Here is a 19,097-nt window from a genome sequence, read left to right on the forward strand (position 1 = left end):
CATATAGTTGCATATTGAGATGCTGAACTAAAATTAGATGGTGCTTTCAGGCAGGCTTGCAAGCTGGGAATGGGTTCCACTAAAAAATGAGCTATTGGCATTGTAAATGAGAATGCCATTTATTTATGATTAGGTTTTAAAAAAATAAATAGAAAGGCATTGTCATTTATAATGCCAATAGGTTAAACATGCGTAGAGGCGAGACGTATTGCATTACAAATGTTTGCTTAGGGAGAAGGCAGAGTGAAGTCGAATTCATAGTGTGGCTAGAAGAGATGGAGATCAGAAGAAAGCGCTATGGGCATAACGACAGTAAGGGAGAGGTAAGAATGGCATGGAAGAAGTAAAGTTAAGGCGAGACCTATTGCATTTTCAATGCTTGTTTACTGAGCCAGCGGAGCCGGCCTGAAATCGGATTTACTGGGACAGCGCCCTGGGTGGTATGGAAAGATTGGCGTTTGTTGTGAGTGGGGGGGGGGGGGGTGGGGGGGGGTGGGGGACGGTGGTTCTGGAGGTGTGAGGAAGATGGGGTGGGGTTGGGGGCGGGGGGTTGATGGGGATCTAACAATTACGAGGAAGTACCTTAAGGGTTAATTAAATGTCTTTCCCGGCACCCAATGGAGACCAAGTAGGATGGACGAGCTGCTTTTTGCATAACATTATGCCAGCAACTCCCTGTTGCGCCCCACGAATATCAGCGCCCAGGGCCCAGCTTCCTAAGGCTAGCCCGGCGAGCCAGTACTCTCCTGCTAAAACTTTTAGTTAAATATTGAAAGCTGCTGAAGGGTTGTACTTGCCTTTTCAAAGTACAGGGGTGCAGGACTCAGTGCCTGCATTTTAAGTTGTACACCAGGCGAGGAAGAGGTTTGTACCTGGCGCCCCTCACCCAAGCCGGCACCCCAACAAATCCAAGAGCAGTAAACCGCCGACGGCCGAATTATTTCAACGTACAAACATCTGCAGGGATTGTGCACAGCTACTGTGTGCCCTCCATGTCATGTGACCTCCTGCAGCTGTGACCTCAGGCTGTATAGTCAGCAGCACTTACTTTGCATGTGAATTAAAATCTGCGAGCCCCGGAGACTGTTTGCTAAGAGCCATGAGTGGCTGACGGGGTCACGTGACGGGTGCTAGGTTATTGTGCAGCGTGAGGAACCAATTATACATATATTTACAGTACTGCTGTTTTCCCCGCTTACAGTAAACAAGAGCAAACACGTTTTGCTCAGTCTTTTTTTTGTTTTATATTCAATTCATCACCAAGTGCACCAAAGAAAGACAGATCCGAGCACTACACAGTATCTACTTCTCTTCAGCACTACTGCTGCATTTATGAACAGAAATAGTACTACAAACTCCATGTGTGAACGCGACGGAAAGATGGGTAAGTGCTAGGAGCAGCTCATACATACGTTTACAACACTGTGAAGATGGAGCTAAAGGGAGAGAAGGAGAAGGTGAAGAAACAGTACTAGGAGGAGGAGAGAGAGTTGAGCAGGCACAAGACAAAAGAGAAGAAGAGGGAAATGAGAGCGATGCAAAATGATTAAGCACAGAATAGGATACAAGAAAGATGAGGGAGGCAAGAGCGAAACTGTAAAGGGAGCGAACAAGCACAAAGATTTGAGAAAGAAATGAGAACAAGAAGAGAACATCGAAAGAAGCAGACAATCAGGAACAAGGAATATGACTGCAGTTTTGTATTTGAAGCATTGTTGTAACAATTACTTATTGTTACATCAATCCCGATGCATTTCTATCATAGCAAGTTATCTTGGAGACACAAAGGGTAGGAAAACAAGAGCGGCCGGGAAACTGAAAGTATGGCCAGCCAGCCATGAATAATTAGGGGAGGAGAAGCCGCAGAGTGCACGCTGGGAGAAGCCCTTTGATGTGGTGGCGGCCGTGAAAAATGCAATTAGGAGGAAGGGAGGGAGGGAGGCTGATGCACGTGCTTGTTTGGTCACGTGATTCACGTGAACTCGAAGAAAACCGCACAGAAAAAAAGCCTTAGTTTGACGAGTATTTTGAGCACTTGAATTCTCTCCATTTTCCATTCCTGCGGAATGGAAAAGGCGAGACCTAAAAAGAGGGCAGGGTGGGAATACCCGACCCCTAGGCCTGGTGGTGGGGTCCCACAAGGCTAAAACCCTTTTTTTACTGTGATTTAGCGAATCTGCGATAAAATGTTTTAAAAAGCAAGCATGGGCTGCCATAAATATATATATATATATTTAAGCAAATGTTAGCGACTATTACACACATACATTTGAGGTTTTGCCTTCGTATTTTTTAACTCAGATGCAGGGCTTTGGTACGAATCTTTTATGCATTGATGACCCGATCTGTGGCACATTTTCTCCTAACATCAGAGAAAACTACAAGTACACATATAATACTATGGTTTTAATTGCATTGTGGTGAAATAACATCAATTTTAATACAAATTCAAAATATATATATATTAATTCATTTTGATTGTTATTGATATATGTATTTATAATTATATTTATGTATTTATATTTATAATTATGGATAAAGACAGTTTCACCCGTTGGGATATACCTAGGTTCGTTATATATATTATGAGCATTATACAATGGTTGTTACGTGCATACCTGCATTTAAGCAGTAACTTGTTTAGACAAGGTTTCTTTCATGTCTATTAAACGAATACTTTTTTGTTGGCACTAGCACTTTAAAAGGAACACATACGCCCCTGCACGTTGTCATGTGATCAAGGCCTTGTTTGGCCGGAACGCGTAATGGTGGTATGGTGGAGAGCAAAATAAATTAACTAGCACCAGTACCTGGGTTCGCCTCGTCATTTCAAACCTGCGTGACTGCTGGAGACGTCTTTTTGCCTAATATATATATATATATATGTATATATATACATAAATATATATATATTACCTACTGGCGGTCGCAAGTAGGTATATATAGTTAGGACCTAGTTACCATAGGAAATTCCGAACATTCTATTGGGAATAACTTTGGCATCGATTGAGGAATCTGCCTGTAATTTCCCTTAAATTTGCCTCGCTGCACTCCGCTCCTTCCCTGAAAGTTTCGGGGGATTCGTCAAGCGGGGGCCGAGAAAAAAGGGGGGTCCCAAAACGTGTTTTCCCCATGTTAATTTCCATAGGGACATTCTGACAAGGCTACAGCTCGTATGGCTGAACGGAATTACACCAGATTTGGCAAAATGGTAGGGACTGGTATGCAGCAGTGCCTTTTGTATGTTTGGTGTAAATCCTTCCAGTAGTTCTTGAGAAAATTGAATTTGAAATATTTCAAATGGCATTTTCTAAGGGACCTTTAGACACAGCTACAACCCGAACGGCTGAACGGAATTACCCCAAACTTGGCAAAATGGTAGGGACAGGTATGCAGTAGTGCCTCTTCTATATTTGGTGAAAATCCCTCCAGTAGTTGTTGAGAAATTGAATTTGAGCAAATTATATATCTATATGCGTTCAACATTCTATTGGGAATAACTTTGGCGCCGATAGAGGAATCTGTGTGTAATTTTCCAGAATTTTGACCAGCTCCGCTCCGCTCCTTCCCTGAAAGTTTCGGGGGGATTCGTCAAGAGTGGGCCGAAAGGGGGGTCCCAAAACGTGTTTTCCACATGTTAATTTCCATAGGGACCTTTAGACACGGCTACATCCCGAACGGCTGAATGGAATTACACCAAACTTGGCAAAATGGTAGGGCCTGGTATGCAGATGTGCCTTTGCTACGTTTAATGAAAATCCCTCCAGTAGTTCTTGAGAAAATTGAATTTGAAATTTTTCAAATGGCATTTTCTATGGGACCTTTAGACACGTCATCAGTGATGTCACTGACCATGTCATCAATGATGTAATATGTGATATCATCAGCAGTGGATTGCGGGTGCGCGAAATATAGTTAGTACAACTAACTATATAGGAGCAATTTCAATGGTTTTTAAATGCTAATTCCTAACTATATAAGGCCTGAAACCTATGTTTTTTTAAAGTGAATATATATACATATATATATATATATATATACATATATATATATATGAAGAAGAATTCCCAACCCGTCAATGGATGACAGGCTACGGCAGGGTGCAGACCTCAGAACGCCACATCAAACAGTCAGAGAAGCTCACAAACGATCCAACTCGAGTGAGTATGCAGGAATATATATATATATATATATATATATATATATATATATATATATATATATATATATATATATATATATATATATATATATATATATATATATATACATACATACATACATACATACATACATACATACATACTGAACCCGGCCCACACCTCACAAAAAAGCAAGACATTTAAAAGCAGCCACCATCAGTCTCAGCATTTACTTTGGCTTAAGACCCGATTGCCCCACCTCCAGGTCTCAATAAGCACATGATAGGTTCAGGAGATTAGGCAAAATGTTGGTAATCCCTGCCAGACATGGGCCCCATAATACTTTGAACCCTTGAGGTACGGAGTGCCCACATCTGATTTCAATCAAGTGAAAAGACAAAATTAGCCACACCCACATGTCCTACAACCCCCTCCAGACACAGCCCACGTGCAGCATAAAAGAGCAGGGGTATTCTGTACCTCTCAGGAAACTAAGCAGCGGTTCCCAAACTTAATCATTTATCCATAATGTACCCAGACAAAAAAAGAAAGGTTCACAGTGATCAATTTTAATTTAGTAGACTCACTTATGAATCGTACTGCCATACCAAATAAACACGCAGCAGACCAGGCAGGAAACCCCATCAACCATAAGCCTTAGCCCCCTCCCTCACAAAATACTTCTAAAACGCTGCTTCCCCAGCCGCTGTCCTACCAATTTCAAAATGTACTTATGGACAGAACGAGCCCATCCACCCATTAAAGACTATCCCATGACAATACCTTATTTAATTAAGTAAACCCCCATGAATCTCACACTTTATATTACAACTCACAACAACTTTTCAAGCATCATTCTCTCTGCCACCTGGGCATTGCCGGACGGGGTCTACCATTAGTGAATACCTTTTCAGTTATCAGATGCATAAAGGTGAGAAGTAGTGCCTAATGTGTGAGCAGTTGCCCCTCTCTGGGCACGTCGTTGTCTATCCATTTATAAAAAGTGTTGATGGGCTTTTTATGGGTAATGTATTTTCACAGGTAGATTAAAAAAGATTAACTTCCCGAGCTGATGGCACAAATGAACACCCTATATACACAAAGCCATTAAATGCCTGTCTGAGGAAGGCAGAGACTACAAGAGTGCATGCACCAGCGCATTGTGTGCAGCACTCACCTCCTGACATCCGCACCCCAAATCTATACTCTGAAAGACATAATGGATTCTTCCACACTCATGGTTTTGTCACAAGTGTAAGGATTTTATGGTGTGTCATGATTTTAAGGACCAGCATGACTTAATGTGGTTATTCTGAAAAAAAGTATACAGGCTGCTGCCTCTTCAGTTAGTAAGCATCTAATCATGCTATTAGTGTTTGGTGTTTTGTAAGGAGCAGCAATCAACACATAAGCTAAACCAAATTTTCATTAAATGTTAAAGAATTAGTCACAACAATTTAACGGGTGATTCTGGACTCTCAGATTTACGTATGTTTATGTAAACCATGAAATTGCATGTGCTCACTGTATATTCACTATGTGCAGTAGTGTACGCACTGTACATGCACCAGGCTGTAGTGTACTGTCTGAATGAATATACTAAAATAAAATGTGTATGTTTGTTCACTAGGCTATTGGTTATGTTCTGTACTTTTAGCCATTACCTATGGTGCTATGGTAAATCCACGAGTAACATCCAGATACAGTTCTTATGGGGGTGGGTTTTATAGAAGACACACCCCAAACTGGGGGTGTGAATGGTAGGAGTGGGCCTGGAAGAATAAAAAGGTTCTTTCATTTGCGTTCCCATCCATCCTGGTATCAGAATAAAATAGTTTATGTGCAGGAGGAATTTGGTAGGTTGTGCTGGAAAGACTATGATAAGGCTTCCTGTAGGATTTTCTTTTTAAATCCTAATTTGTTCTGGGATCAAACTGATGTGAATGCGTGGTTGAGGTATCTGATGGTGAAGAAAAGGGAGGGCATTCCTTATCAGACACTTTGAGCATAGCAATGTCTGGGAGGGAAAGAAAGCGGCATGATAAGTCTATCAAAGCATTAAGCAGCCCAGCGGGAACTAGTCCATGGAAGCATGAGTGATTCTTTAGTTGGATCCCTGTGCACACAGAATTCAGATGCTTCAGTGAAGTTCTGACAAGGGTCCCAAGAAGCAACTGTTTGGTAAGGCCCCTTTCCAGACTAAGTACAGGCAATAATGATTCCACGGCTAAATCTCTGTCTTGTACAGACAGCCCAGAAGTTGTACTCTGGCATCTTCTTTAGTTTCAGGATCCCTGCTCATGGTATCTCAATGCATCTTTGGAAAATTGGCTCAAGATAATCTGTCCTTGTCTCAGTGAGTCTAACCTCAAGAAAAGACAAGCCTAAGAGGGGACATTTAATTGCTTCCTAAGTACAATATCAATCTTTTATGGAGGAACTGGTGAGCTCGAGTTTGCTTGCAAGAGTGTGGAAGCAAAACCATAACCCCAAATTCAGACACCCGAGAAATTGAAATTTTACCTCATACAGTTTTTTACCACTCATGGAATTGCACATCAAAGCACCTCCCCAAACATCATTTAGCAGAGTAAAACAGTTTGCTTTTCATATGACTCATCAGACTGGTCCATGTGGTCTGTACGCAAGATAGACCTTAAACAGCATCATGGGAACAAAACTTACCCTACCTAAGACCCTCTAAGTCATGTTATTCTATACAGCAAGACCCTCCTCCATCTTCGGTGTTATCTTCTGTCATCTTGCTTCTCGGACACCCACTCACACACCCATACAGCTCGTCATAAACCCATTCACAGACCCATGCAGCCACTCACAGATCCGTATAGCCACTCACACACCCACTCACTGACCTACAAAACCACTCACACACCCATACAGCCACTCACACATACACTCAGACCCATACAACCACTCACATACCCACTCACTGACCCACAAAACCACTTGCACACCCATACAGCCACTCACCATCCCACTTAAAGACCAATACAGCCTCTCACACACCCACTTACACACCCATACAGCCACTCCAAAACTCACTCACACACCCTCAAAACGAATAATACACCCAAAGGGACAGTTACACACCCACTCACAGACCCATACAGCCACTTGTACACCAACACACATAGCTACTCACACACCTACTAAAACAGACCCGTACAGCCCCTAACACCTACTCACATACGAGACCCATACAGCCACTCACATACCCATAAAGTCACACATAAACCTACTCACACAGCTACTCACACACCCTCGGATCTACTCACCCACCCACTCATCCACCCGTACAGACACTTGCACACCAACTTGCAGACCCATTCAGCCACTCACCCTCCTTGTCATCGACACATGCAGCTACTCCGACACCCACTAACATAGACCCACACCACATCCACTGACACACCCACTCACAAACTCCTACAACTACTCACACAACAGCCCCTTACAACTTCTCAAAGACTCATTCACAGACCCATACAGCCTCTCAAACCCACCCACACAGCTAACAATACACCCACAACACTACGCACGCACATTCATATACCCATACAGGTACTCACACACCCATACAGCCACTTACAGCCCTATACAGCCTCTCAGACACCCACTTATAGACCCATACATCCACTCACACACTCATAGTTCTATACAGCCACTCTTGCACCTACTCACTGACCCATATAACCACTCACATACCCACTCTCAAAGGTTGCAGATTACAGTTGGGAAATAAAATTTGAAAAAAACTTTTAAAATGAAAAAAAAGAAAATTACAGGGATATTGTACTTAGGAAGCAAAATAAAAAAAACAATAGAAATTAACTGGAAAAAACTAAGGTTACAGGAACGTTATGGTTGGGCGCAGATTTCACTTATACAAAACCATTGAAATTCAGCAGTTGCAGTTACCTGAGCTAACTAATAACTTACTCCCCCACAGTGCACTGCTATGGACTTCACATATTACATCACTCATGACATGTTCAGTGACATCAATGATAACATCACAATTGATGCCACTTCATACTTCTATGGCCAATCCAAGTGGTGTCCAATATCGGAGAACCAGGTTTCTTGTCAGTATCACAATTAATGGCATATTCTCTAGATCACTTGATGAAACTGTATCCCAAAATCCAGAGGCGAACCATGGTACAGTATGAAGATGTGAGTCACAAGAGGCGTGCTCTACCTTGCCTTAGTCAGCCCAGGGCTGCAGAGGACAAGAAGGACAGTGAGCCCCAAAGGGCCCCCTGTCAAGTAAAGCACCCCCATCAGCAGATTAGGGGCACCAAAGCTAGCAGCCCTAGCCAGGTGAAAACTTTAAAAACTCCTGAGGGATCCCCCTTAAAATTAGTTAGGGACCTCCCACAGATGGATACTGTTGGGCACAGCCAAACCTGGGACCCAAAGGGCCCAAACCTGAACTGTCCCTCCAGTAAGCCAAACAAAGGGACCCAGCCTCCAGCTTTAGGTAGCCAGAGGTTGACCCTGAGAGCACAGTGCAACTCAGTCAATGAAAGAAAGGCACACATGGTGGAAGATAATTGGAGGAAGCTAAGCCCTACATTAGTGGAGCCTCACTTCAATACTCCATATCAACACCAGCCTTTTACTTTGCAAAAACACACCTAAGGCAGTGATTCCCTATGGTGGAGACCCTCTAATACCTCCAGGGTGAGGGATTGCTTAGTGGACCATGAGACAGGGGGTAACCATGCTAGTGCAGGTACTTCCTCATATGGCCACTCAGGCAATATAGGCTTACCTGGTCAAGGATAGCCTTATCTCCTTTCGTTTGGGGGGGGGGGGTGTAGGAAGGTGGATATCTAACTATGGTTACCCCCAAACTTTTTGCCTGGTGTTTAGCTGGTTTTTGACTTAGTTGGCCTGGGATCCTGCTATTCAGGGCCCCAGGCTAATTGCTCTCTCCTTAAAATGGACTCCATGTACCTTAGGTACATACACAATTGGAACTGGTTCACCTTATAGGCCCCTGTAACAGGGTACCCCAGGTACCCAGGGCATAGGTGTATCCAAGGCCTACCAGGGGCTGCAGCATGTATTATGCCACCCCTGGCCTGGCCTCCATATTTGACACAACTGGCTGATCAATCAGCTGGGGTAAGTTGGTGTAATCACCTCTTACTTAGATATAGTATACCTATATCTAACCTATCTGGACACATGTTAACCTATAAGCCACTCCTATGGAAGGCCTCGACAATCCTGGAGGCAGAGTGCTTGGTTTCATGTGAGATGGTGCTCTGGCACGAGCTGAGCCCGACTGCAGCTGTCGGTAACAACTCCCTTAGCTTTTCCGGGATATTGCCATACCATATATTCTTAAATGCATTATAATCCTCGAGGTTACTTGCTAACTTTGGTTTGGCTTTATCAAAACATGTCGAGAAGGTGTCATACGAATTGGGATACTACCCCCTCGCCAATTCTGGCGACGGGGGTAGCATTCCACCCTTCTAGAGGGACACGACATGTACCTAACCTGAACCCCGGTTAAAGTTAACTCGAGCCTCAGCATCACAAAATGGATGCTGCCACCACAGACACAAGTCTGACCTCCTGCTGCTGGGAGTCCTTCCAGCGAGGGAGGCTTGGACAAAGGGTTTCCTGCCTTGGGAGGTGCGAGCACCACCCCAGACAGGATTTTGTGTATTGGGTAGGACAGGGCTGAATAGAATGAGACATGCCTGGGGCACAAAGGTTTCCCCGTGCATAAGCCAGTCCAAACCGGTGCTGGGGCTTTCCAGCCCCAGTCCTGGCACGGAGCTGGACAAAGGAAAGGGGGTGTGACCACCCCCCTTCCTGGTCCTACCTAGAGGAGGGACCTAGCAGGTGATCCGGCCCCTAGATTTAGAATAAGAGTAGGAGCTGTGTCCCAAGACTTCAGATCATCCTGAACTCGACTTGAAACTAAGAAGAAAACTGGACTTCGACATTCTGCTGCACAGAAGACTGAAGAGCGACAGAAGAGTATCCGTGAGTGCCTTGGGGCTGTTTTTAACTGGTTCCAACTGAACAGCCTCAAGTGTAACTCGGATAAATCCGAGATACTTTTCTTTGGATGCCCATCGGAACCGGACTGGCAAGGTTGGTGGCCTGCCGACATGTTCCCTCTAGCTCATTCTTCTGAGTCAGCTAAGAACCTGGGAATTAAAATTGACAACGGGCTCACGCTCAAATCCCTGGTGCTGACCCTCACAGGAACATGTTTCGGTATCCTCAGGATGCTCCGAAAGTTTTTCCGCTGCTCTCTGAGGAACATCGGAGAATAACTGTTCAGGCCCTCATTGGATCCAGACTGGATTATGCCAATATCCTGTATCTGGGTCTTCCGGAATACCTCCTACAGCGCATGCAGGTGGCTCAGAATGCAGCTGCACGAGCCATCTTCGGCCTGCATCGACGAGCCAGTGCCTCGAATCTGCTGCAAATCTTAAACTGGCTCCCCATCCGGAAGCGGATAATATTCAAGGCCATGACACTAGCTCACAAAGCCTTACATGCCACGGGTGCCCAATACTTACAAAAGAGGCTGGCTTTTTACCTGCCGATACGATCTTTATGATCGGAGTCGCTGGCACTTGCAGTAGTCCTCCGTATAAAGAAAGCCTGTATCGGAGGACGGTCTTTCAGGCTGCTGGCCCCTCAGTTGTGGAACTCCTTACCTTTGTCTTTGCGGTCCACATCCAACTTATTCGCTTTCAGGAAGGGTTTAAAGACCTGGCTTTTTACTGGCTAGAGTTTTTTTAGTCTTATCCTTTGGTTCTGCCTTTCTATCTGTTTTTGTTATGTTTTACCTGTCCTCTTTTTCTGGGTCTGGAGCACAAAGCGCCGGACACTCCTTTGGAGTAGCCGTGCGCTATAGAAGACCCATAATAACATAACAGAGCATCTCCCTTGTGGCCAAGGAGTGACCACCCTGTGAATACAGGCACCATCCAGCAACTCAACGTCTGCTTTGCCGCCGCCTCCCGCCGGAGCCAGAGCCCGACAAGACCTGGATTCCCAGACATCTCAGAGCCCGATCCACAGTCCCTGAAAAGAAGAGACCAGTGGAGGCACCGAGAGACGTGGGACCGGCCATCTTGGAAGATTCACCAGAAGCTGACTGCGCAGCACCCGAGGCACCCTCGACGCTGTGCTTTGGGGTTTGAGAAGCCCCACCATCAAGCAGCATCTGCGGCGAAGATCAGCCCCCCAGCCTCTCCACGATCTGCGTGGGGCCCTTTTGCATTTTGCCTCTCGACGCGTAACCCCGGTTACTGGCCCGTTGGCTAGTGGCCATCTTGGCGACAAAATCCAAAATCAACACCGCTGGTCTGGTTGCTCCAGACTGGCCCTCGCTCCTGTAAAAAAGAGCGGCCCCTCTAACCTTGCTGGTCCGAGTGAGAAGCTTGCATCGTTTTCTGCGTGGCTTGCATTAGCCAAGGCCTGTTTGCTCCGATCAAGAAGCCGACACCGCCATCAGCTAGAGCCTTCGTGGGACAGCTCGTGATTGACGCCTGAACGTCCTCGACCTCTTCATGTCCACGTGGCTGCAGAGACAATCTTCACTTCTTCACCTGTTTGCACCCGACATCGCCTGGTTCCCTCCTGGTTCCACGGTAGTCACTGGCTAGTGACTTTGAACATTGTCCCCTCTGCTTTTAGGTCTTCACCTCTTCAGATCCACCCTTGGATCCACCGGAACTTTCCTCGACGACCCGCCTGCAGCATCTTCATCTACAGGCTTCATAGACCAGCGCGACAAAACCAGACACACTTTGAGACATATGCACCCGCTTCCTGTGGGTGAGGTAACCCTGGCACTCCAGTGGTCCTGTGTAGCAATACACCTCTAGTGTCTATGTTCCAAGTTGCTAGGTTCTAGGTCATCCGGAAGGTTCCCTTTTCAGTAACTTTGAACTTTTTACGCACCATTGACATTGCATTGGTGTATGCGTGTGCTTTAAGCTCTGCACCCGAGCCCCGCGGACCTTTCCCGACTTAGTCACTGCTAGTCCCGAACAGCTCCAGCGATTCCCCAGGCCCTAGGCCTATTCCTTTCCGATTAGTGGTACTTATACCACTATTTTAGTATATGGTTATGTGGCCCCTAGGGCTCATCCATATTGTGCAGCTTTTGTATATTAAAACAGTGTTTTGTTTTAACGCATTTGCTTCTGTGCTCATAAAGAGTATAGGGGATACTTGTAGTAAATAAATATATATATATTTTCAATATATATCTGTGTGGTGTCCTTTCATTTGGTATTCAAGGGGATTGTGTATGATAAAACAGCTTGCTTCACATGCCTATACAGAGTTTAGCCTAAGATTGCTTTGTCCACGCTACCTCTAGGATAGCTGGTCTACACGGTTGACTTACAACCAATCATCATAAGGGTGAGCATCATATACCAGGCCAACTTCTCACAATTTTCAGTTTGCAAAACTTCACACTTAGAAAATTTTCGAGTCAAAATGGGTCAATGTTATCCAATGGCAGGTAAGTGAGTTACCGGTTTCCAGGTGAGTGCTTGGTTGGTGCAGTTAAGGTTCTGGGCATAGATTCAGGGGTCCCCCAGGGTCAGGTAAGTACAGTTAGTTCAGTCCCAGCGGCACAGGGGCGGCCGGGCGCAGAGGTAGGTAGGCCCAATGATATCCAATGAGGGGAAAGGGGGCCTTCGGTTGGTGGCTGCTGGCTAGCAGGCCACGCGGTTTTGGAAGCTGGGCTCCTGGTTACTTGCTCAGGGCAAGGGGGTGAAGTAGGATGGAACAAAGAGGTCACAGCCAGCTGCACTCGGGCGGCTGGGTGCAGGGTGCTTTTGAGCCGTCGGGCGCTCAATGTTATCCAATGAGGATCTTGAAAAGGGAACAAAGGTTGCAGGCTCAGGGATGGAGGCTCTCCAGGGTCGACCTGCACTTCGAGAGATAAGTTGGGATGTTGGAGCACAGGTAGGTACCCCAAAGAGAGGCACAGGGGGCCGCGGGGCGCCGTTTGCAGGGGCGTCGGAAAAGCTTACCCTCAGCTAGTCGCGTTTGGGGTGGCCCCTGTTCTGAGTCTGCAGGCGTCGGCTGGTTCTTTGAGGAGGGTCTTTGGGCACTGGACTTCGGGTCCCAGTCACCGGGGGGGATGTCCTCGTGGTCTTGGTTCGGGTTGCCCGGCCTGTGCTCGGCTGGTGCAGAGTGGGCTGGTCCGGAGCTTCCTGGCTGGCACCAGGTGGGTTGTTGAAGCAGAGCCTCTGCTGTAGGGAGTCCCAATCCTCGAGAGGGTCAAGGCAGGCAGGTCCTCTGGGTGTCCCAAGGTTGCTTTCCGTGGAGGTCGCCGGGATTACGCAGGAGCAGGTTCCAGGATCAATAGGCCGGTAGGGCTGGGGCCAAGTCAGTTGTTGTTGTCCTGTTGTTAGCAGCTGCGCGGCGGGTCTTCTTCTTGATCTTCTTTCTTATTTTTGGTATCGGGATCTGAGGAAGGAAGGTTCAGGGAGCCCCTAAATACTAAATTTAGGGGCGTTACAGGTAGGACAAGGGCAGAGACCAATGGGTCCCTGTCCTGGGGTGAGTACACCCCCTAGCCTGCTCCTCTCCTGTGGGAGGGGGGCAGGAGCCTAGCTGGGATTGGGCAGGACTCCCCATCTACAAGATGTCCGGAGCCCGGGGTCGTGCTTCACCTCGCCTCCTCCACCTGAGGGGTGTAGTTGGCACACACCCCTTCCTTACGTAGTTTTTCCCGCCAGTCTTCCCTCCAGAGTGGGGGTAGAACTGGTGGGGGGCTGGTTGTTGGGTACAGCAAATGGTCTGGAGAAGCTCTCAGAGGCGGTATGCCTTTGAAGCTTCCCCCTGTCCATCCTGGGGGAGGAGACATAGCCCCTCGCCCTGGATGTGCTTTGTTGCAGACCCAGGAGATGGGGGCGGGAGGGCTCTCCACCCAGGGGTCAAGCAACATGTCTGCGGTGTGGCAGCCTCTGCAGCCTCTGCAGCCACTCAGCCCAGACGTGGATTGTCGGTTCTGGTTTTGGAGGGCATCTCTGAGATGCCCTCTCGTGCATGTTACATTAAATCCCACACTGGCATCAGTTCGGGTTTAATGTGCTGAGAAGTTTGGTACCAAACTTGTCAGTCTTCAGTGTAGCCATTATGGTGCAGTGGAGTTCGTAATGACAACCTCCCAGCACCATATACTGTTAAATGGCATCACTGCACTTACAGTGCCCAGGAATGGTCCTGGGTACTGTAGGGGCACAGGGCTCATGCACTTGTGCCCTCACCTCTGGCATAGGGCACCCAGCTAGAGGGGTGACTGAAGTATGCCAGGGCAGTGGGTTCGGTGGGCATGGCACACAGGGATGTGTACCATGTCGACTCTTGGTTTAGTTCTGTACTTAGGCACTCAGCCTGCAAAGGCAGTGTGTGGGCGCCAGGGTACAGGGCCCCTGAGGGTGGCACAACCAGTGCTGCAGCCCTCAGGGGTCTTCTCTGGTCACCATGCCCTGGGTACCTAGGGTACCATTTACTAGGGGCTGACAGGTGGCCAGAGGTGCCAATTGTGTTTTAGTTTCACACAGTTTTAGGGAAGGAACACAGGCCATGGGTACCTGGTTGACAGGAACCCAGGGCACACTCAGTCAAAGCATATCAGCAGTTCAGAAAATAAGTGAGGCATACCAATGCAAGAAAGATGACACTTTCCCACAATGTATACATTAAATAAAAGGGGTTTAAAAGTAAGATCTGTAAAATTAAGGACTGCAGACGTAAAAGTGTGCGCTGTTAAACCCCATCCTGTTTAAAAATACACAATGTAGGATCGCCCAATGTAACTGACTTTGAAGTAACAACTGACTTTCTACTAGTTCCTGTTGGGGTTGCCCTCTCTATAAAAATGTGCAATGAATAGGCCCAGTTACACCCTCCATCTGGCCTTTATATCCACCTCACTACGTCCATGGCTTCTTCCACGTTTCTTACTGGAGGTTTTCTGTTGTTGAGATCGGTTGGGTGGTCACAGCTCAACTATATAGTTTCTGATAATTAGCTAGGGCAATGTTCCATCACCTCATTAGTTAATTGGCACTACTCAATACTTCCTTCTAGAGAAGTATTGATTTGGGGCCCATTCAAAAGATAAGAAATCTGTTGGGCGAAGTATTCATCTGAAGCAAATGTTATTTACCTTTTGAAAGTAATATTTCTGGTGGATACTATATCTTTCTGCTGATTTCCTCCCTCCCTCCTTCCATCTGAGTTAGTGCCATGACTAATAAGATCTCATGGGTAAGCAAACATATATGCTGTTTTTTTTATGAGGAACGTAAAAGTAGCAGAAACTGATGCCAGTGCACTGGTTGGCACCTTATATACTCCGATGTTGTCACACCCTGGATGGGCAGATTTGTGGCAGAGGCTAAGCTGGAAAATGATTGCTCTCGTAAAATGTTTCGGAATTCATTGTGCCCCTTGGAGGATATTCATTAGGTGAGGAATCCATGGTAATATACAGTATCCACCAGAAATATTGTTACATAAGGTAACTATTTCTCCTGATTCTTTAGGAAAGGTGACGTTCAAGACCAGTATGAGCCCACAAGTCTCTGAACAAATTCTGCCTTAAGTAGGTCAAAATAGCTATCTTTTAACTCGTTCTACAAGCTATGCGGGAGTATAACCGACATATCTTTGTAAGTCTGCAAGATGCCTTTTTTGGCATACCGCAAGTTAACTGCCCTGTGTAAAAGGTGAGCTTGACAAAGGTTGCAAGGAAGATCAATGAGAGGGTCTTAGAAGTCCGGAGAGAAAAGGAACCCCAGCGAACCCTGTGCGTTTTCACCCCATGTTGTCCCCAAGTATGACTTTCCCCTTTCATTCTACCCGCTGTTACCCTCTCCCCTCCACCCTACATCACACAATAGTGCACACAGCATTATGCTTAATGATTTGTTCAGCTTTGCAGCGTTTGGACTTGTGTGTTATCATTCACTGCTCTCAATATATTTGTGTACTTCTTGGCTTCCAGGTAAAGAACTGCTCTATCCTTATAAATAACGACTCCGTGTTTGAACCAGAGGAGCAGTTCAAGGTGTTTCTCAGTAACCCACTTGGTAGCCACTGGAGCGGTGCTCGAATTGGAAAGATTGACATGGCCATCATAACTATCTCAAATGAGGAAGATGGTAAGCCAAAACCCTGTTTTGTCCCAGTTTTTTAGCTGCAGAATTACCAACAGAAAATTAAGGGTCTTCAGAAATCAACGTAGGATTCTAATAGGCCTTGGGTGGACTTAATTGATACTATGGAAATGGAAAGTTAGTAAAGGCCTAATGTTGAAATTTGTGTTGGAAATAAATTGAAGCATTTGACATGCATCTCACAGCTACCAGTTACATTTTCTTTTCTGCATTTATTTGTTATAGCACCTACTATTGAGTTTGAAGAAACTGCATATCAAGTTCGTGAACCACAAGAGCTGGAAGAAGTTGCAGTATTAAATGTTAAAGTTATCAGAAGAGGAGATCTCAACAGGACATCAAAAGTACGGTGTAGCACAAGAGATGGTTCTGCTCAGTCTGGAACTGATTACTACCCGAAGAGCAGAGTTCTTAAATTCAACCATGGTAGGAATTGGTGGTTTAAGATTGTGTCTTGACTTTTCATTACATAGTTTAGTTTGACTAGAAATAATGCCATCTTTTAAATTAGTATGCATCCGTTTTATTTTGTTTAATGTAGCCTGGTTAAGAAACTCAGTAAAATGTTTGGTCGTAAAAGATGAATGTGTGTCGGAGAAATTGATTTGTTGATCGTGATATATTTTTTCTGTTTATTGTTTTTATTCAGAAAACTCTTATATTGAAACACAGCAGATATTAACTCTCTGGTGAGATCTGCGTACAGTCCCGCCGTTTTAGTCCGGTTTAGTGACAAGCTATCAAAATATGCAGGAGTCCTTGAATTTGGCTGGCCTGAATGATTGGCAAAGTATGGGGCCCTGTGAGTGTGTGAAATGCAAAAATTACAACAAAAATCCTGAGCGCTTTGTTTAGTGGGGAAAGGTTGTCTTATCCTCATCCCTTTGATAAATAACACAAGTGGCTGTTTGAAGTTTGGCATACCATTACTTAGAAAGCACAGGTTTGAGGAATCCTAAAATATGTCTTGCATATTACCTTACTACTAGGAACACGTCTAAGGAAACCTTTCACAGTTTCTCTTAAAACATTTTCTACTGCCTCAATTTTTCTAGGGATGGACCATATTATATTTAAAGTAGAGATTTTATCCAATGAAGACCGAGAATGGCATGAATCATTCTCTCTGGTTTTGGGACCTGATGATCCGGTTGAGGCTGTGCTTGGCGATATCACCACTGCCACAGTGACAATCATTGACCGAGAAGCTGCAGGGAGCCTCATTTTACCTTCACCCCCATTTGTGAGTGTTTTTGTTGTCTTTAATGCATGCTTGTGGCTTACTAGCGAAGATCAGTAAGTGGCAATGTGCAACTGTATTTTTTATTTACCAAATCCTAACTAATTATAGTCCTGTATCTCAATTCTGTATAAACTTTGTAAGTAATTATTTAAATTAACAGGTTCATTTAACGATATTCTACTCTCCTTTCCTGTCTGTATCAAAAGCTGAAGAGTAAGCTTTTGATATTCATCTTGATATGTTGAGCCATTCATTAGACATTAAGGCTTATGCCTTCTTTGACAACAATACACAATGCTCTCCTGTCAGGAATATTTTGTTGTTTCTAGCCTGAATATCCCATGCAAAGGCTTATTTCATAAAGATCTAAGTGCGAATGAGGTGAGGTAAGACAGCGGTGGCATGTGCAGGAGTGAGGTGAATGCATCATGGATACACATACCAATGTAATGTACAGAGAAATTACTAGGGATAGCTGATAGGGTCACCTCATAGCTGATGGATAGATAGATAGATAGATAGATAGATAGATAGATAGAAAGATGGTTTATTAGTAGGTGCAATTAGATATCTTCAGCTAACAATAACACCACAATTACAAATAAGGTCCAGTTAAGGCTCAATAAATGAATCCTTTCTCGACCCTTGGTAGATTGGCTGACAAGCAGTCAAGCTTAACTTAGTAGACAAATGTGTAAAGCGCTTAATAACACCACAAAAGTAAATAAGCAAGACGCAAACACAATTAAAATCCACTATATGGAACTGGAGATATCAATTTTTTAAATGCAAAAATGTGCTTTCTAGTGCTTAAAAGTGAATAGCATCAACTAGTGCTATCTGGTCGCGCTCGACCGGGACAAAGTCAGAGTTTCAGGCTGACCACGATGGGGCACAAGTCGGCTACGATGAGCAGTAGGGCCTGGTCATGTTTTTACCTTCAGGCTTAGTCACTTTTGTGTAGCTTTCTCTCTCGACGTCGAACAATGGGCTTAGTCAGTCTGGATTCCAGTTCGATGACGACGTCCTGCTGCAGTGCAATGCCTTGGTGGTCTTCTTTTCATTGTCGAAGTCCTCCGAAGCTTTCCATGAGGCAAGCCTGCACGGTCAGGCTTAGTCGCAATTCAACGTTGCCAGCTTGACTCTTGTTGTTAAGGTCAGTGGACTTATGTGGCTTTTTCCAAAAAGTTGTCCAAAAGTTCCCAAACTGTCAGAACTTCTTCTGAAAGGTCATCTGAGGGTCCACAGTACCAGCCAAGGGTCCAGAAGCTCGATTTGCCTTTTGGGGGTTTGGGACTACAATTCCCACAATGCACCCGGTCAACTCCAGTAAACTCCATGTGAAGCTGGTCACCTGGGCTTGTTCTTGTTGGAGATGCTGCAGGTGACTTCTTCCACCACTTTTCTTGCTGTTGCTCATCAGGGAGTCCACTCCTTGAGCCTTTAACCCCTTGCGTGCGGGGCGTATTTTCCGCCTGTGCTGACTCCGCCTTG

At 45.4% G+C, this 19,097-nt stretch overlaps 1 protein-coding gene across 1 annotated transcript in view; it reads left to right on the top strand.

Moving 5' to 3' along the window:
* FRAS1 (Fraser extracellular matrix complex subunit 1) overlaps window positions 1–19,097 on the top strand; it is a 1,404,104-nt gene that overhangs the window by 646,595 nt on the left and 738,412 nt on the right. The window contains exons 13-15 of the mRNA XM_086961814.1: window positions 16,189–16,345; window positions 16,586–16,786; window positions 17,416–17,603. Coding sequence (XP_086817940.1) covers window positions 16,189–16,345; window positions 16,586–16,786; window positions 17,416–17,603 — 546 coding nt within the window. The remainder of the gene's footprint in view (window positions 1–16,188; window positions 16,346–16,585; window positions 16,787–17,415; window positions 17,604–19,097) is intronic.

This window comes from Lissotriton vulgaris, chromosome 3_1 (genome assembly GCF_964263255.1).
Source record: "Lissotriton vulgaris chromosome 3_1, aLisVul1.2, whole genome shotgun sequence".
NCBI lineage: Eukaryota > Metazoa > Chordata > Amphibia > Caudata > Salamandridae > Lissotriton > Lissotriton vulgaris.